Consider the following 20,576-nt stretch of genomic DNA (forward strand, 5'->3'; position numbering starts at 1 on the left):
TACTTATCTCCATAAACATTAAGTCCCTCAATTAATTTGTATCAGTAACTAATATACAGTAATTCATAAACAGCAAAAGCACATTGACATACATAACCTCATTCAAGATTCACCACAAAATAAGGAGGTACTATTTTTAGGTCCCATTTTTACATGTGAGGAGGCTGAGACTAAATGGCTGACTTGCCCACGCTCACAAAGCTGGGAAACAGAGCTCAGTGAAACTTGAACACAGAACTCTTGACTTTAAATGGCTTGTACTGTACTGACTCAAAATAGTATCACCAATTCTCAGACTACATCTAAGCCTCCTCCCAACACCCACATAGCCATCCCCCAGTCTAAATTACAATTCATCTAGAAGGCCTTTCTTTATGCTTTATTAAAATAAGTTTGCATTATTTTTCTGGAAAATAGTTACTTGACTAAAGTGTTAGTGACAGGATCATATAAATGACAAGCAGAAGAATCACAAGACTTTGTAGGGGACACCTAGTGCATTTTTCCAGGTAATGAGGAAGATGGTCTAACAGTCAATGATCCCCTAAAAGATGAAGAGTTGGCTAGATGTCTTTCTAATCAGCTAAATCCACAGTCTCAGGTTTATGAAGTTTTATCTGGGCCTCATACCTTTACCTCCTCTATTCCAGGGCTTTCTTTGAGAGCCAATAGAGGTACTCAGTGTCTACACTTGTTTTTTACATTACATATAAAACTTGAAATCATAAATAATATACAATTCATCAGTTTATAAAAGAAATTTAAATGAACTGTCCCTTAAGTTGTAATGCCAGAATTAACCTTTTCTTACTGTAAGCATTCTAGTCCCTCAAATGGAGTTTCACATACCTAACTACTTTGAACTTCTAAAATACCAATCTTCACTAAGATCCTTCAAGATGATAAAGATAAGGTATTGTGCAAAGACTTCAGAATCTGATGGGCAGTCCACTCAACTATCATACCAAAAAAGATTTAAATTTTTCTGCTGAGGGCAGGGAGGAAAGAGTGGGAGACAGAATGAATGCAGCCCTATTGTCTTACAGCTTAAAAACTCCTAATATGAATCTGTAACAGATTCCTAGTAACCACTAGACTTGAACATCAGAAGTACAGCTTCTTTTCAACTTAAGCAGAGCTTTTCAGTTCAAAACTGTATAAATAAACTTTGTCCTTCAATCTTTCAACTCCTCAGCAGCTTTCAAGGTCACTTTTCTGAGCAACGACAGAGGCCTACATCCAGAAACTTTGGCTCCTACACCACTCCAACTCAAAGAGCCCCAAATCCAGGCCCCTGTGGATCTTTTCAAGTAAAAAGGGGGAAGCAAAGAAAGGCAAATCAACACCCTCCAAAGTTCTCCTCTAACAGGGCCTGTTCCTTTTCCCTACCCAGAAGCCAAATGCTGCTACCTAGCTGCTCTACAGTCTGCTGCAGAAATGTTCCAATGACCTTCATTCTGTGTTTGCAAAAAGAAAAAAGAAAACAATTGCTTTTTTAAAACCAAGCCTATTATAGATCTTAATCCATGAGACTGACAATTTCTCTATTAGGAAGAGCTAACCAGTTACTGATTAGCAACCTACATTAGCTATATATCCCTGGGGGGGGGGATGGTATCAAGGGCAAAAAATAGAGTGCTTATACTCTAAACTTTCCTACGGACTGGATATAAATTAGTATTTTAATATTTCATACTGAAAATGAAAAGCATTTTGCTTGTATTCTCTCAAAGAACCAATCATCAACACTTGACAAAAATGTTTGAAATTGTAGAAAAAGATTTGCTCTTGTCACTGTCGATATAACTGTTACTAATCAGCATTCTAAAATGTGCATTTTAAAACAAAAAACTGTCCTTAAGTTAATGAACACTCACTAGAATTCTGAATGAGACAGGTAGATCAAGAAAGTTATGGGAGAATTTCACATTAGTATGCAGACCTTCACTATTAGAACCTGCACCAGTTGCAAATCATATTTTTACACAAATTTTAAACAGCAACTGTGTGGCTTCTATCTCTGAAAACGAAAATGTCAACAAATAGTATGAAATTAGAAAAACTCCTAGAACAACTCAGCTTATTCTGTAGGAAAGCTTCAGTGCACTTGAACAAAGGAAAATTATTTGGGAAACAGTTAAGTTTACCCTATGCAAAGAGAAAGTGCTTTCCTTCTCTACACCCTGAGAAATGATTTGCCATCTATGTAGCTGATCGTGCCGATGTTCAACAAGGAAAAGAAATCCTACATAAAAGAACATGCAAAATCTAAACAGAGCAAGGTATTCTAGGTGCACCAAAAGGTATGCATGGAATGTAAAGTGGCCATTTTCTCAAACAGTGCAACTTGTCCACACTCTCTGAAACGAAACAGTTTCTACCATTTCAACACAAAACAAAGAATTAAACTTACCGGGAACTGCATTAATTTTACATGTAGTTATTTATATCTCCTCGGACAGGGAGAATTTAAGTCACTCCTATCCCTCCCCCCACCAAAGGACGGAGGAAACAAAAGACAGCAGGAGATGCAGAAACCTGAGTCTGGAATGTCCACTCCAGTGAAAACCCGAACAGCTGTCCTCCCACCCCCCAGCAAACTATTCGCCATTTTTCTTTGTCTTTCAGCTGACCCCTGCCTCAGTGAAAAACTCCGAGGCTCCAATGAAGCCCTGCAGCTTCCTTCCACTTTAACAGTCAAAGGCATTCAATCTAGCCTGCTATTTGACACCAAACCTTGCCTCCAGCACAGTCCCATTGGCTGAGCTGCTTTATCAGCTAAGAACACAAAGCCATGATTGGCTGTTCACGTCATCAGTTACCTCCTTTGTACACTTCCTGTTTTAAAGTTACCTTGAGAAGCAGAACAGGGGTCAGATTCTACACTTCAAACTACAGAGCATTTAAGGATTGGAAATGCCCAGCAGATACACTTAGCAAATTCATTGAGCCTCATGTGCTTCCAAAATAGGGTACTACAAATTTAGAATTGTTCTTAAAACAAAATGAAAGGCTGCTATAATTCCCACCCAAAATATGTTTTATTGGCTGTAAGAGTTCCATTTAAACATTTTTAAGATAATTTAACTGCATTTCATTGGCCACCGAAGATATCTGTAAGATACCCTACTATGAGAGACAACTATAGGAGCAAATGTGCACAAGGTTGTAAAGTTGTGGTCACTGCTTTCCTCCAGTTTTGGGTGGTTTTTTTGTTTGTTTAGTATGCAAAGCAAGAGGCTTTGCTTTGTTTTAAAACACAAACTAACAAGAAAATATGGGGGGTAATGTATAAAGTTGTGGCAGAGACTAGCATTTCAAAAAAGTTGACCAAGTAGGTGCTTATGGCTTACACCTATAACTCTAGCCACTCAGGAGGCTGAGATTTGAGGATTATAGTTCAAAACCAGCCTTGATGGGAAAGTCCATGAGACTCTTATCTCCAATTAACCACTCAAAAAATGAAATTGGAGCTGTGGCTCAGAGAGGGAGAGCATTAGCCTTTAGCAAAAGAGCACAGTGATAGTGCCCAGCACCTGAGCTCAAGCCCCATGACCAACCAAAAATAAGGAGAAGGAGGAGGAGAGGCAGGAGCATAGCCCTAGGTTTGATTCCTCAGTACCACATACACAGAAAAAGCTAGAAGTGGTGGTGTGGCTTAAGAAGCAGAGCACTAGCCTTGAGCAAAAGGTGTCCAACAACAGTGCCAGGCCCTGAGTTCAAGCCCCAGGACTGGCAAGAGGAAAGAGGAAAAAGGAAAAAGGAGGGGGAGGAGTTAATAACAAAAGAGAAAACTATAATAATGGAGGAAAATGGACACACAAAAAAAGGTGACATGGGGGAACACACTTAAATGCATACTTGCCTAGCATGCACAAGTCTGACTGAACCCACAGCATTTTGTGACTACAAAATGTTGCTGATTAGCTTTTAATGTTATAGAGGGGTTTTGAGATAGACTTTATGTTATAGAGGCTGTTTTGAGATAATCTTCTATACATAATCTAGGCTGTCCTTGAACTCTTATGTTGTTCCTAAGTCTCCCTAGTGCTGAGGTTACTAGTACTACCATATTGCATTTAGAGCTTTGATGTCATAGAAGATATATTTTTTTCTCACATGCTTTCAAGATATAAGCAACAGGGGGCGTACACCAATAATCCCAACACTGAGGAAGCTGGACAGAGGGTCTAGCCTATCTGTGCTAAGACCCTGTCTCAAGGGGATGACCTCTGAAATGCATTTTTACTTGATTACATAGATCAAGCTTCAGTGCTCTAAGGCCACAAGGCTGATTCTTTCATCTTAGCTACCTACCTACTTACCAACTGTATGTTCCTGACCAGTTATTTAACCATTCTTAAGTTCACATGAAAAATGGAAACACACACACACACTGATTAACAGCAGTCCTGAGGCAAGTAAAAGCATATAGTATACTTGAAATATATCTAAATACAACATTTACTCTAGCCCTTACATAGATTATAACTACTTTTTAATACATCTTTATTATCAGAGGACTTCTTGAAGTTAGCAACTGTCCTACAGATATCCCAGGGACTGCACGAAGTTATAAATCAAACTCAACTTTAGCCATAGTGCTAATGAAATCACAGCAGTAGGAGTTGAGAAAAACTGAAGAGAGATGTCCTTACTAAGTGGGTAACCATCACCAGGACAAGAAAAGGGCCATGATAATACTGGTCTGTTGTAGGAAATACTTCAGATTCTTTAAAAGAAACATCAGACTGGGAAAAAATTATGTTAAATGAGGTAAGCCAAGCACAGAGACATAAATGATGTATATGTTCTCTCATATGCAGAAGCTAGATCTAGAATATATCAAGACATGATTAATTGTACAGGCATTCACATACAGTGACACCAAAGAGGATACTCACAAGGAAGGAACACAAAGGTGCAATGCCTATGGACCTCTGACCACATTATCAATATGAACTCCAGGAAATGGAAACAGGAGGTTTTTCTTTTGTCTTGTTTGCTCATTTATCTATCTTTGGAGTGTAAAAGGGGCACAGAAATGGAGGGCCAAAGGGTAAGTATACAAATGTATACTTACACGCATGCTATGCAAGCACTCTACTACTAAGCCACATTCCCAACCTCCATATCATCTTTATGATAACAAAAATAAATAACTAAAGCATCAAAGCAACTGATTTTGTTTGTTTGCTAGCTAACTGGAAATTAGAGTCTCTTGGATTTGTCTGTCCCCACTGGCTTTGAACCTCAATCTTCTTTTTTTTTTTTCTTTGTGGGTTATGAGGCTTGAACTCTGGGCCTGGGTGTTATCCCTGAACTGTTCAGTGCCACTTCCCTTTTTCTAGGGGCTAATTGGAATCTCAGGTTCTTAGCCAGGGCTATGGTGGCTATGGTGGCTCACACCTGTAATCCCAGCTACTCAGAAGGCTGAGATCTGAGGATGAAGGTTCAAAGCCAGGCTGGGCACAAAAGGGCCTGAGACTCTTATCTCCAATTAACCTCTAGAAAACAGGAAGTGGGGCCTGGAGTATGGCCTAGTGATTAGTGCTTGCCTAGCATGCATTCCTTGGTACCACATACATAGAAAAAAGCCAGAAATGATGTTGAGGCTCAAGTGGTAGAGCTCTAGCCTTGAGAAAATCCAAGAACAGTGCTCAGGCTCTGAGCTCAAGCCCAGGATTGGCAAAAAAAAAAAAAAAAAAAACAGGAAGTGGGGCTTGGCTGAAGGGTAGGGTGGTAGCCTTGAACTGATGAACTCAGGGGCAGTACCCAGGCCAAGTTCAAGCTCCATGACTCACAAAAACAAACAAACAAAAGTCTCACTGATCTTTAGTGCCTGGGCTGGCTTTGAACTTCAATCCTCAGATCTCAGCCTCCTGAGTAGCTAGGATTACAGATATGACCCACTGTGCCCTGCCCGGTTCAAACTTCTTATATTAGCCTCCTTTGCAGGGATGAGCCACAGATACCCAGCTGTCAAATAAGTTTTAATGTCATCTTTCCATTTTAAATTTTCAAATCTTTTGTTTCTTGGTGTCAATCCTGGAGTTTGAACTCAGGGCCTAGGTACTATCCCTGAGCTTCTTTTTTGCTCAAGGCTAGCACTCTACCACTTGAGCCACAGCTCCACTTCTGGCTTTGTTTGATAGTTTAGTGCAAGTAAACTGCCTAAGCTGACTTAAAAAAGGAAATGAAAGGGAAAGAAAAGGAGAAAAGAGAGAAAAAGAGAGAGAGAGAGAGAGAGAGAGAGAGAGAGAGAGAGAGAGAGAGAGAGAGAGAGAGAGGGAGAGGGAGGGAGAGGGAGAGGGAGAGGGAGAGGGAGAGAGAACAAACCAGAGAGAACAGAGAGAGGGTGATGGAGGGAGAAGGAAAGGAGGGGAAAGGAAGGGAGAGATTGAGGATGCAAGGGCCAAAAAGCAATACCAGAGAAATCATAAGGAGGGGCCAGCCAAGAGAAGGAGCCAGGAGGTCCAACTCCAGATATTATTCCATTGACTACAGGAATTTGCTAATTCCAGTCTCCTGTTTAGCTTGATCATGTAATTGTTGGACCATATCCCTGACTATTCCCGACTGATTCTTCATCTACAAGAGGCAGTCTCTTATTCCTAGCAGTAAGCAAGTCCAAGACCCTCTGGTTCTGCAGGACTACTGTACTGCCACCAGGGAGTCCATCTGGTTTTGTAGGATCATTAGGGACTTAGCCACCCATTTCACATCTTCCATAACATCTGTAGACAACTGTTGATATTAGTAAGCATAGGAGTTCCTCCTATGCTTGAACCCACTCCACTCACTATTCCCAACCCAGTAAGTAGTGATATGAGGTGGATGGCCCACTTTAATCAAGTATGAGCAGTCAAGGGAGACTTTGGTTATAAAGTACAATATCCATGTGAGGGGCAAGAAAGACCAATGTGCAAGTACTTGCCTGGCTGGTAGGCACTGGTAAGCATATGTTCTGCATATAAAGGTTCGACTTGGGGAACACTAGGGTTAATGAGCATATAATTGCTAAGTGGTGTGCAGATAAGGTTTTGGATGTAATGGTCAAGAGCCAAACTTCTCATAGAAACTCCTTCTCCCAGGTTGCAAATATAATCAGGAGCTATTTGGGACAACTGTTCATGAACTGATTTAGGTAGGGTTCATGTCTGTGGAATTTGGGGTGCTACTAGACCTGGTTAAAGAGGCTTATTGAACTTGCCACATATTGGAGGGGACCTGGATTCAGGAATAGCCAGCAATCACTTGCTAATAGGGTGTTAGTAACCTTGAGAAGGCAGTGAATTTTTACTTAAAAATCTAGCTGGGGTTCTTAGTTATAAGACCTCCAAGTAGGAAGGGAGAGAGCCTTAATGGGGGGAATCTCTTCAGAGGTATTTGTCGTGGGTATATGAAGCTAGGCTCATCCTGAAGACCAGAAGAATGAGTAGGGCAAGGTTGACAGTAACTGGCAATGCCACAAGTTCCACAGAAGCCGTTCCAATAAACACACACTGCCATCAATAAACACTGCCATTCTATGTTTGCAAGATTAGCCTGGGGTGGGGCCGAGTACTGTTGTCAGTATACTGGCAGCAAAACGGAGGAATCTACTGCCACTTCCACCACTACTCCAGGCTCATATATGCCTAGCATCATAACTGACAGCAATACCAGCATCTGGAGTTTCATATCAACACAAAGGGGAACCATGGCTGCGGCATTCACCTACACTAGCAGGGGGATTTTGGGTGGGGGAGGGAGGGGGCGGAAGGAAGACAGGCTATGACCACCTGGACACATGGCAGATATGGATGTTCAGGCATTTTGATAGGTAAGCTACAGGCAGTGAGGCTGGCTGCTTGGATGGGTCTGGTCATCCCAGTGCTATAGCCAAAAAAGACACCTTGGTTTTCATTCTTCTATCAAATTCCCACTTGGTGTAATAGTTTAGACTTACAAAGATCTCGTCTGCCACTTCTATCAGCCGGTGGTGTTTATCCTGGTGAAGCCTTCGAGTTTCTAGTTTCCTGCAGATGTGAGCATATGATTGGGTCACAAACAGTGTACTGAATACTCACTGGTTTTTTGGTGCTTCTAGGTCAACAGGAATGTACACTTGAAAGGCCTTAGACAGTCTCTCATAGAAGTTAGCTGGTGACTCCTCTGATTTCTAGACTGCTGCAGTTTTGGACATGTTGGTTGGCTTCTTAGCTCTTAGAAGGGCAGTTTGATGATACTGGTAAAGGGCTCCTAGTCCATATGCTGTATTGATGTCCCAGGCAAGCTGAGCACTGGGGGATGCCCCTGTGGCCCAACCTTCGACATCTAGGGTTCTGCGCCTGCGCCTGCCCTTGAGGCCTGCCCTTGGAACCAGCAGCAAGTTTCTGTCAGGACTTTGTCATCACTGTTCCAAGTTGAAGAATGTCAAGAAGGGCTCACAGCAATCATCCCAAGTAGATTGATGGGTCTGGAATATGGACTCTATCTAGGTGGTGGATCATAGTTTGGGGTTTCTCTGAATAAGGCAGGATGTAATTTCTCAAGTTTAGGAGGTCAGTGGTACTGAAAGGTTGGTAATAAAGGATAAAGTGTCTGGGATGGACCACATCATCAACATTGATCTTCTGTGGCCCCTGTAATTCCCAGAGTGGCATCTGAAGGGCAGTGGTCAAAGGAGCTGGTGCTTGAGATCATCAAAAGAATTGGCTTATGGGCTGCAAACTTGGGCTTTGGGCCAGGAGAGGCTTGGATGCTGCTGAAGGGTTGAAGGAGGCTCATTGAGAGCAGTGGGCTGTCTGGGAGGTGAGGTATTAGCGGCTCTGTGAACCGGCACTCTGGGGATATACAGCAGCAGGGCATAAATGGTTCATATTCTGGATCCCCTGCAAAACAAACTTGGTTGTCTCATCGTCTTTGGGATTCTTTGACTGGGCCACCAAAACTCTGCTCTGTCCCTTTTTGTTGATGCAGAATTAGACCTGGAGAGAACAGGATCTAGGCTATCTGGAGCCAGGGTTGACACAGGGAAACTGATCTGGGCGACCAGGAGTTCCTATTAAAACCAGATGGACATCTCTGATAGTAGGTAAACCTAGGGTACCTCCAGAGGGCCACCTAACCCCAAAAGGGGGCCATTCCAAGTCACATCACATGCACAATTTTCCTGGAGAGTTTGATCCTATAAGCTCCAAAAAAATCCCTTTCTGAAATTTTAAAGCATATGCTCTAATACTGTAGGTTTTAGAAAACTTCTGGTGATCAAAAGTACTCCCTATGTCTTACTCTGTGTGTCTTCCCCCACCTCCGTGCATCAATAGCACAAAGAAATCAATCAAATGTCTGCCTGGCCACATCAAGAAGTAGTATGTAGGTGCCTCTTAGCATCAATGGTGGGGTCAGCCTAACTCTGGATAGGGCTGCACCAACAACACCCTAAGCTATATGAGGATCACCATAGAATCGCAGAACAGACCCACCAGACCCTGTAGCTTTTGGCCATGGAGCCAGAAAGTCAAACCTGAGACACAAACAAGTCAGGCCACTCATTCACATGCACATTCACTTATCAGAGGTTATTACAATTTCACCCCCTCCCCCCCCCCCCCCCCCCCCCCCCCGCCAGGAAGTTCCTGACCAGTAGAATTCCTTTCAGAAATGCCTGGGTAGTGATCAAACTCCTTTTGATAAGATCTAAAGACTAACTTTTCCTGGGGGCTTACTGAGATAAGTTGCCAGGCAAGTTGGTCCATTTCTCCTTGAAGTTCAGCTGGGGCCGGACTACCCAGAAGGTTGGAACTCCAGGGTGAAGGAGGACCCAGAATACCATCAGGTGGAGTGTCTCTCCATTCAGTCCTGAGTCCCTTCCTACTCTGGGGCATTCCAGCCAGGATTAGATTCCCATTTGGGACCTCCAGAAACGTTGCTTGAAGATAGACTGGCAAGAAACCAAGCTACACTCAGGGAAGTAGAAAAATTCCAGTTTATTTGCAGGCCCAGATGAGCACATGATAGAAATTCTGGGTCCCAAGTAGCAGGGTTACAGGGTTTTTATAGGGCAGTGCAAGGGATCAGGTCGCAAGGGCTGTGCTAACTACTAATAGGTGGGTTTAAATTGCTTAAGCAGGAGCAGTGGATAGTGGATAGGGATAGCAGTGAAGGAAGCTTGTGGGAAGCCTATTTACAGAAGCAGAAATGGCTGATTATCTCTTATCCAAGTGGGGCTTTTGAAATGGCTCCTGGGTTTATCCCTGGTACTTGAGTAACTCCTGTCTTCTGGGCCTGCTAGCCTATGCCTGGTTTGAATAATTTTTCCTGTTCAATGACATGTACTTACTTTACTAGCTCTTTTGGTTTTAAAGTAGATACCGTATGCTAATGCTGGAGGAATATTTTTCTAATTCTGAGCAGATTCTTACTTTATACAGAACACTGGACAATTTATGGCTTCTGAGTTTAGAGATAACAACAATTAGGTATTATGAAAAACCTTCAGAAACTCCTATCTTTAAGCCAATGAATGACATGATACAAAATATTCTCTACCACAATATCCCATTCCTCCTTTTTCCACTCAACAATACTGTTCAGGATCACCAACTGTGGCTCATACCCATGAACTATTTAAAAACCATGCTAAAGCTAGGTGCTGGTGGCTCACACTTATAATTCTAGCTACTTTGGAGGCTGAGATCTGAGGATCATAGTTCACAGCCAGTCCAGGCACTAAAGTCTGTGAGACTCTTATCTCCAATTAACCACCAAAAAACTGGAAGTGGTGTTGTGGCTCAAGTGGTAGGGTGGTAGCCTTGAGTGGAAGAGCTCAGGGACAGTACCCAGGCCCAGAGTTCAAGCCCCACAACAACAACAAAACAAAAATAAAAACTGTTATCCTGGAATCCTTACTTTTAAGGATATACTATCTACTTTAACTGGTGACTCTTCATTTATATACCTTAGTCATGGAGACTTGAGTTTAAACCTAGACTAGAAACATTCAAATGCAAAGGTTAAACTATTTCATCTCTCTCTAAACTGCACTTGAGGTCTATGCATGAGAAAGTTCTGATTTTCTAAAGAGTAACAATGGATTTAGAAGTAACCTATGGACATCAGCAAGTCTCAAAATGGAAATATAAATCCCATACTGAAAATGCTAAGTTTAGGTGCTGCTTCATTGCTACTAGGTACAACACTGATATAACACTACTACATTGTGGAAAGGGGGCCACACATCTTGAAACTGGCAAGAACTTTTCAGGCAGAGATTTCTTCCTGCTTACTTCAAAGAAAGCACTGCCCAGGTTACTATAGTTCACATACACCAAATGAAGTCCTACTGCAACTGACAATTTCTACAGTTAGAAAAACTAAACTAGGGCCGGGAGTTTGGCCTAGTGGTTAAAGTGCTTGCCTAGCATACACGAAGGCCGAGTTCGATTCCTTGGTACCACATACATAGAAAAAAGCTGGAAGTGGTGCTAAGGCTCAAGTGGTCCTTGAGAAAGTCCAAGGACAGTGCTCAGGCCCTGAGCTCAAGCCCAGGACTGGCAAAAAAAAAAAAAAAAAAGTAAAAAAAAAAAAGAAAAAACTAAACTATTATAGGCAAATCTCTCCTTCTAGACAGAAAGATAATTCTGGTTCTAATTTTTAAATGCACTGCTTTTAGCAAATATAAAAAAGTTTTCGATTCATCAGCATTCTTACCATTCTGCAAACAGGGATTAACAGGAGATCATGAGACAATCATTCCCCAAAACAAACCATCCTATTACTTGGGAATAGGAATGTGGCTTAGTGGGAAAGTGCTTGCCTAGTATGCATGAAGCTCTGGGTTCGATTCCTCAGTAGCACTTAACAGAAAAGGCCAGAAATGGCATTGTGGTTGAAGTGGTAGAGTGCTAACCTTGAGTAGTGGTAGAGTGCTAACCTTGAATGACTAGTCCCTGAGTTCAAGCCCCAGAACTGGCCAAGAAAAGTTTAAGAATGAACTTCCATTGGCCCAATGAAAATTAGTTCGTAAGTCACAACAGCATAACTAAATTAGGTTATTTCTTTCATATCAAGCAGGGAAATCTTGATGTACATAACAGCAGGTAATTACAAAAGATCTGTCAGAATAGATGTTATACCACTTTAAACATGTTATGCTGTCCTCTCATTTATTAGGTCCATTCAGTGACAAGTACCTACCACATACTGTAATTACTTTGTTATGTAGGTATTATTGCCTCTACTTTACAGTGGTTTAAGAAACTATAAAGCACAGAACTACTCTGGCATACACACAAGGCAAAACTGCAGAGATAGAATTCCTTCCCAGTTTTGACTACAAAATCAGCAACTACACTACCCCTTCCAAAGGCACTTTGTGGTCAATTTTTGAAATCCATTTCCTCCTACTTGAATTATGTTGGGTGCTTTGAGTCTCTGTGGGAAAATACTCAAATGATATGTAACCTTCCAAACTTGATGCAGTGCATATATGAAAAACTGAGTAAAAAATGAAGAGACTATAAAACATCAAATAATTCAGTTTCCCCTAAGAACAAAAAATAAAATAGAAAGTAACAACTTACTGGCTAAGAAATATTCTTCCTAAATTTTATGTATGCCTGAGGCTGGAATAAACCTCAAGGTTATTTGTAACCCTAATAATGTCCTCTGCCATTCTCACTCGAGTATCACCTCTGGTGATACATGCCTTAATCCCAAGACTCAGGAGGATCATATATTGGAGGTGTCATACTCTCTAAGAACCACCACACACAAAAACAAAAGAATCATCTCTGCAAGGCAAAATTTTACTTCTGCACAGAAGGGTGCACCATCAGCCAAAAATCAGTAAAAAGCACACACAACAGGTAGCCTGCTCCCTATTTATCCTTAACCCAACAGGCCTGCCCCTCTGTTTGGATTGGTTGAGCTCAGGTTCACAACCTGCTCGTGATTAGCTAGTTTGAAGAAGGTAAGATGCACTTATATAAGGTGATCATTAAAAGACATTAAAATAAGATTAACGATACAAGCTATTTCAAAGCATACACACATTCTCTGTTTCTTGAACAATTTAAGGTACATCTACTGAGGTGTATTTAATTCCAACTTGGAACAACCAGTTAAAACCTTATTATATGATATATTTTTATATTACATATATATTATAATATATGATGTTATATTGTATTCTATATTATACATTATATACTTCCTTATTATCCCAAAGCAGTTATTTTGCTTTCTTTACTTGCTAATACTTTCTTAGCAGAATATATAAAAAGAGTTAACCCATCAGGTCAAAACAGAAACTTTTAAGCAACCCACTTGGATAGCAAAGAAGCCTTTTTTCACAGAGGTCAGCATGGCTACATGTAATCCTAACTACTCAGGAGGTAGGAAATAAGGAGGATCAAGATTTGAGAGCAATGTAACTGTAGTACCTCCCCAGCCCCACCCCCCGTTCATCACCTTTACAATAATTTGTGTGCGTGTGCTAGTCCTGGGGCTTAAACTCAGGGCCTAGGCACTGTCCTTGAGCTTCTTTTATTCAAGGCTAGCACCCTACCAATCTGAGCCACAGCATCCCTTCCAGCATTCTGTTTATGTGGTACTAAGGAATTGCACTAAGGAGTGCATGGTGGCAAGCACTCTACCACCTAAATCAGCTGTAATCCTAGCTATTCAGGTGCCTGGGATCCAATGATGGAGGTTCAAAGCTAGCTGTGACAGACTCCATCTTCAATTAACCAGCAAATGGTAGACTAGAAGTATGGCTTATGTGTTAGAGTACCAAGAATGAATGAAAAAGCCAAATGAGACTCCTTTTAGCGTACACTCATAAATACATACATACATACACACACACACACACACACACACACACATACACACACACACACCAAGTAAAAAATTAGACCTCCCTCTCAATGAATATATTTTTAAAAGAATGTGTGTGGTGGTACATGCCTGCTACCCAGTTACATGAGAAGTATAAATAGGAAATATACAGATATCTTGGTCCAGTTGGCCTAGACATAAATATGAGATCCTTCTGCACAAAGTTCAAACTCCAGTATCACCAAAAACTTTTTTAAAAAATGGGAAAAAAAAGTCATCTCTGCCATCAAGTTAACACTTCTAACAGGGAAAGTAATGCAGAATGGGCATCTGTCTGATCTACTGATCTGGGCTAGATGTGTCTCAGTCCTTACAAAGAAAGCTAAAGTAACCTTACCAAGGGCATCTCATTCTTTCAGGCTTCAGTTCAAAGAATATGCCTGTTGGAATTACAAAATATTTTGACTTATTATTAAATCTATTTCATTTTACATATTGCTCAAGAGAGACTACATATTCTAGAATCAGGATTCCCACAAATATACAGGCTTCCTGTTTCTGAAGACATTCTAAGGAATAGGTGGTATATAAAATCTCACTAAGGAGCTCTTACTCTATGTACTTGGTAGTTTCTCGTATTACTCCCATATACAGGACTATGGCAGCAACACTCTACAGCCTGGTTTCAAAGAATGAGATTTTCAACTGTCCATTTATCCCAATTATCTAAGTTCAGGAATAATTCAACAACTTATTTTGCAAATCTTCCCTCCCATAATAGAAACCAAGGGATATGATTTAAACACCTAGCTGAAGAACTCATAATCCATATGGCTACAAGTCTGTGGTCTGGATGCTTAAAAACTGTCAATTATATTATTTCATCTAATATTTTTTTGGTAATACTAAGGTTTGAACTCAGGGCCATCTACCTGGTTCGAGTCATGCCCCAGTCCTTTGGTGCTTTAGTTATTTTTCAGATAGGGTCTCACATTTTTGCATGAGCCAGCCTCAAAATTGAATCTTCCTACCTACGGCCTAGGTATAAACGTGAACTATCAATTTACCAACATGTTGGCTGAGCTGGAGTCTTTGCTAACTTCTTGTCTATTATGATCCTTCTGATCTCCACATCCCAAGTAGCTAAGATTATAGGTGTGTACTACCACACTGAGCCTTAATACACTTGTTTTAAATTTTTTATTGTTATTATAAAAGGTAACATACAGAGAAGTTGCAGTTACAAGTCAAGAGTATAGTTCTTTTGTGACCATGTCACTCCTTCTCTCCCAAAATCTCAGTTTTTCCCTCTCATCCTCACCTATAAGTTGTATAGTTCATTTTTAACCTAAGTGTTTACAGAGTACCACTGCTGCATTTTTTCTACCCTTTGTCCCTCCATTTGTGTGCCCCCTTTACCCTCCCAAGATAGATAAACAAGACAAAAAAGAAAACAACAAAGAAAAATCCTCATTTCTATTTCCTGGAGTTTGCTTTTTTATTGGTTATTTTCCAAGTAGGGTTACCTTACAATCCTCCTTCTTGTATTTCTGTCACTGGGAACAACAGGTGCACGCCACTCCACCCAGTCACTGTGCTTCCCCTGGAGCTAGAATAATAGGCTAACCACTGCACCAAGCCATTCAATAATTGATATGGAGCCTCATAAACTTTAATACAGGCTCAAACCATACTCTCCTGACTTCTACCTCCCAAGTAGTAAGGATTACAAGCTTGAGTGACCATGCCTGGACACTTAATAAACAACACTCATTTAGGTGACAGTGGCTCACACCTTCCTGTAATACTAGCTACTCAGGAGGCTGGAATGTGATGATCATGGTTCAAAGTCAGTCCAGGCAGATAAGTCCTGGCCATTCTTATCTCCAATTCACTACCAAATGGTCAGAAATGGTACTGTGGCTCAAACTGGTAGAGCACTAAAGCTTGGGGACCGTGCCCAGGCTCTGAGTTCAAGCCCCAGGGACACAGGGATATGGGGGGAGAAAGAAGAGAAGGGAAGTAAAGAAAAGGGAAAAGAAAAAAAAATGAGATAATCTACTTAGCGCTGTCATGTACTGTGTACTTGAGGTATGGCTCAAATGGCAGAGTGCTACAAGCACTGGACTCTGAATTCAAAATGCCAATACTGCCAAATTAAAAAACAAACAAACAAAACAGAAGGCAATCACTCGGAAACAAACTCTCTAACTTCCCCTTCTCTCTTGACACTGAATTGCATATTCATATAAGTGACCAAATTTGAAAAACACAGGTGTTTCTTGACATTATTCTGGAAAATGTAAGTGTAACATATATCTAAAGCTAAAAAGAACCACTAGAAAAGGAGGATTACAATAAATATTTCCACTAACTCCAAATCCTGAGAAGAGCAAATTTATACCAATCCGAGCAAAAGTTCAATGGAAAAGGAATGAGCCCCTTAAAAAAGCCAACTCTAACAAATTTGGTTAAAACAAAACTTTCTGAAACAGGAACCAGAAACAAGTGCTCTTAAAGCAAGATGCAAGACGGTATGCACTAGTTTATTTTCATTAGGTGTTACTTAAGGAAAATTCAAAGTACAGGACTGAGGACATAGCTCACATGGTACAGGACCTTGCCTAGCTGGAGCATGGAGTCCTGAGTTCAACGCCCAGTACCAAAAAGAGCAAAGAACTGAGTACATGTGAGAATTTCTTTAGGCACATATGAAAGGAAATAAGCCAACATCCATAATCTCTAGTTAGCTCTTCCTCCTAAGGGGAGGGGGGGAGAATAATCCAGTGACAGTCATGCACATAACAGAACTGGATTTTCATTCAAAACTGGCTGGTCTTAAGATCCAAAATCTATAACTACCCTTGACATACATCCCAAGTATGCAAACGTTTTTTCTCACCTACGGCTGATGATACTTAACACTGTGCTTAGGCTGGGCACTCAGTTACGAAGACCCAGCATTCGTGGATCCCATCGAATCTAGAATCCCTCTCTCCCCAATTACCTGGATCCAAGCATCATACTCCCAAGTTCGGTAACTGGACTCCAGGGCTCTGTCAAAACAGGTTTTGTTTTTTTTTGATGCCCATACTCTACAGCAAAATCCCCAATCTGATTTGGTTCCCCAACTGAAGTTCAAATGACCCTCTCTACCGATATTTAGCACTCCGACCACCGATTTCAGAATCACCATCAACTGGGTGACTGGAAATCCTTTCTCGATCCTTCCATCAGGTTTCGGGGTTTCCAGGCCTGGGAAGAACCTGGGGGCCTTGCATGTCCCTGTGCATGTAGGTACCAGGGAAAGCGCCTCTCGAATTAGAAGCACCCCTGTTGCACAGGCCATACCCAGGTCATCCCCAAAGGGCCTGCCAGGCCACCGCCCTCTCCTGGGACGTCCAGCCTCCTGGCTTCCAGCCTCCTCCTCCTCCTCATGCCTCCACCGCAAGTGCCACGGCCCCACTAACTACCCCAACACAAGCCCGGTGCATCCCCACAACCGCCCAGCCAGCATCACCCCCAAGGCCGCAGCCGTCGCGACCAATAAGGTGTCAGGTCCGCGGCCTCCCCGCCACCGACCAATCACGAGCGAGCCCCCCCGCCGTCGCCTTCCGCCAATGGGAGAAAGCCCGCGGGCCCGGCCGACCAGGCGCACCGGCCCCGCGAGCGCGGCGGCGGCGGCGGCGGCGGCAGAGGCGGGCTCGGCGAGGACACAACATGGCGGCGGCAGGCCGGCGCGAACTCACAGCGGCGGCCGCGGAGGGAAGTGAGGTCTCCGCCGAAGGCGGGAAACGCTTCACCTCCCCTCCCCCTGCCGCCGCCCCCTTCGCCCTTCTTCCCGGAGCTCCCACGCACTCACACCTCAGTCCCGGAGTCTAGGGAAGAGCAGGAGCCGCCCCCGCGCTCCTGCGGTGTCCGGCAGTGCAGAAGCCCGGGCACGGCGGAGGGGCGGGGAAGCGTGTGTCACGGAGGACGGAGCGCGCGCGAAGTGGGGTCACAAACAAGATGGCGGCCACGCCGTTCGCACCGTCTCTCCCCTCCCCTCCCCCTCCCTGGAGGCCTTGACTTCCAGTATTGTGCGGTGCGCAGGAGCTGAGCGGCCTGAGGTCTCGCGAGAATTGGGGAGGAATGCCCGCAGGCTGGGGTGGAAGGATGGCTGGAGTTTCTGGCTCCTCCCCCTTTCCCGGGCATCCGGGGGCGTGGCTGGGCGACCTCTGCGGGCGTTCTGCGCTGGGGATCTTCTCCGCCCGGCGAGCGCTCGGTTTTGAATTTTAGAGAGTAAGTGGGAGTAGTCTTTGTTTTGTTTTTTCCTTTGAGTTCAGAGAGGAAGAAGGATGAGGAACCAAGGATGATCTCGGTTGTCGTTTAAAAAGAGCTGTCATGCCGAGCGCCGTGGCTCACGCCTGTCATCCTAGCTACTCAGGAGGATGAGATCGGAGGATCAAGGTTCAAAGCCATCCCGGGCACAAAAGGTCCTGAGACCCTTATCTCCAATTAGCCTCTAGAAAAGGGGATGTGGGGCTTGGCTCAAGGTTAGGACGGTGGCCTTGAGCTGAAGAGCTCTGGGACAGCGCCCAGGCCAAGTTCAAGCCCCATGACCCACCAAAAACAAAACAAGACAAAACAAAATACTGCAGGTGCGATGGCACTGCTCAGGAAACTGAGAACTGAGTTTGAAGCCAGGTTTCCCTCCCCCCCCCCCCCGCCCCCCCACTGCAGGAAAGTCGGTGAGACTCTTATCTCCAGTTAACCACCAAAAAGCTGAAAGTGGAGTTCTGGTTCAAGTGGCAGAGTGCTATCCTTGAACAAAAGAGCTCAGGGACAGTCCCCAAGTTCAAGCTTCGGGATTGACACCAAAAAGGAAAAAAAAAAAAAAGCTACCTGAGGTTAACATTTGGGGATTGAGTTAGAAGCCATGTCACAAAAGCCTGCGGGATTCCATCTCCAATTAACAAGCATAAAAACTGGACTGGAGGCCTGACTCAAGTGGTAAAGTGCCAGCTTTGAACCTTGAGACCCTGAGTTCAAGCTTTCATACTGGCACACATACAAACATACCAAAAAAAAAGCCATAACAATATGAATAACACCAAAACACATATTTCACATTTGGATGGGGCAGGGGAGGGGAAACTGAGGACAGAACTTGGGGCCTTGTACTTGCTACCAGGTGCTATTCCACTGATCTAAATCCTCAACCCTAAGCTATGTATCATGACTGTTGTCTTAAAAAAAAAATGCCAAGAAGATTAATTTGTAACTTTACAGACATTAGTTTTTGACATTTGAATGCAAAGTGAAAAATATAAATGAAGATAGTTGGAAACCACAGTTACAATGACCAATGTACCAAGTTACAATGACGTTTTCATCCTGTCTCTCCATGATCACCTAATATAAAGCAGTAGCAGTATTTCCATTTTACCGGTAAGAAGACAAACTCCAGAGGGTAAAACAACGTGGTCATAACCCCACAGCTACTAAATTTCAAAACCTATGGTTACATTCATCCAATTGGATAGACATCTACAACAAGACAACGAAGGACAGAAAGGAATGGGACTACCTCTACAGACAATAACGTTGAATTTTACAAATAACCTGGGAACTTTTTATTAGTTTGTTTTTTGAGACAACTTGCAAGCTGGGAATGTGGCCTAGCAGTAGAGTGCTTGCCTAGCATACATGAATCCCTGGGTTTGATTCCTTGGTACTACATACATAGAAAATGTCAGTAGTGGCAGTGTGGCTCAAATAGTAGGGTGCTAACCTTGAGAAAGTGCAAGGACAGTGCTCAGGCTCTGAGTGCAAGCCCCAGGACTATCCAAAAAAAATAAAGTGATTATAGTAATTATTGTTAAGCCTAAAGACTTGGCTCTGTGGTAAGTGCTAGCCTAACATGTGTAAGGCCTTGGGTTCACAATCCCTAGAACCACAAACAACAGCAAGAAGACCTAAAGAAAGAAGGGATATGGGGCCAGGAGTTTGGCCTAGTGGTTGAGTGCTTGTCTAGCATACACGAAGACCGGGATTTGATTCCTCAGTATCACATACATAGAAAAAATCTGGAAGTGGTATGTGGCTCTAATGGTAGAGGTCTAGCCTTGGGAAAGCCCAAGGACAGTGCTCAGGTCCTAAGTTCAAGGCCCAGGACTGGCAAAAAAAAAAAAATGATATTGTTACACTGTAATAACACATAGGACTAGTCAGCTATTGCTTTCCCTTCAAAAGTCTGAAAATAGATTGCCCTCAGAATTAAATATAAATCTACATAGTAAACTAGCCCAGGGTGATATATTTAAGTGTAAGAGGTACTTAAAAGCTACTTTTGCTAGACCCATAAATTAACTAAAAGCAAGAGAAAAGTTTGATATCTCGGCTTCCATTTTGTGTATGTCTCTGCTTTAAGCTATTATGTAGTCATTTTGAAATCACCTTGGTGTCCAAGACTTTAATCACTGATCAATATCTTCATAGGAGACAAAAGTACCCATATGGAGCAATAAAGTTTCCACAGAAAAGACCATCACTACACACTGGTTTATTCTGCCCAAGCCCAAGACTGGCAAAAAAAAAAAAAAAAAAGAACTAGAGATGTGGGAAGTAGAGCATCTGGTCCAGAGGTAGAGCCCTTGCTTAGCATACCCAAGGCCCTGGAGTTAATCCACAGGGGAGGGGAATAAACCGTGTAGCCGAGATAACTAAGGAAGAAATGTTAACTAGTCAGATAAGAAAGCTCAATGAAG

The 20,576-nt window shown here is 42.7% G+C and overlaps 1 protein-coding gene across 6 annotated transcripts in view; it reads right to left on the reverse strand.

Annotated features, from left to right (window-relative positions):
* The window catches only part of Nfyc (nuclear transcription factor Y subunit gamma), a 58,179-nt gene extending 40,276 nt beyond the window's left edge, over positions 1-17,903 (reverse strand). The window contains exons 1-2 of one of the 6 annotated variants that reach the window (XM_090335105.1): positions 17,690-17,903; positions 7,952-8,021 (exon numbers count right to left, since the gene is read on the reverse strand). Coding sequence is in view for 2 of the 6 variants with exons in the window: in XM_090335103.1 (XP_090191229.1) it covers positions 2,539-2,707 (169 nt within the window). In the remaining 4 variants the exon portion in view is untranslated. The other 5 variants (XM_090335106.1, XM_090335108.1, XM_090335103.1 and 2 more) reach the window with 5 other exon arrangements.
* Between the last annotated feature and the right edge of the window lie 2,673 nt (positions 17,904-20,576).

This window comes from Megascapheus bottae, chromosome 6, assembly GCF_031878675.1.
Source record: "Megascapheus bottae isolate mThoBot1 chromosome 6, mThoBot2.hap1, whole genome shotgun sequence".
Classification (NCBI taxonomy): Eukaryota; Metazoa; Chordata; class Mammalia; order Rodentia; family Geomyidae; genus Megascapheus; species Megascapheus bottae.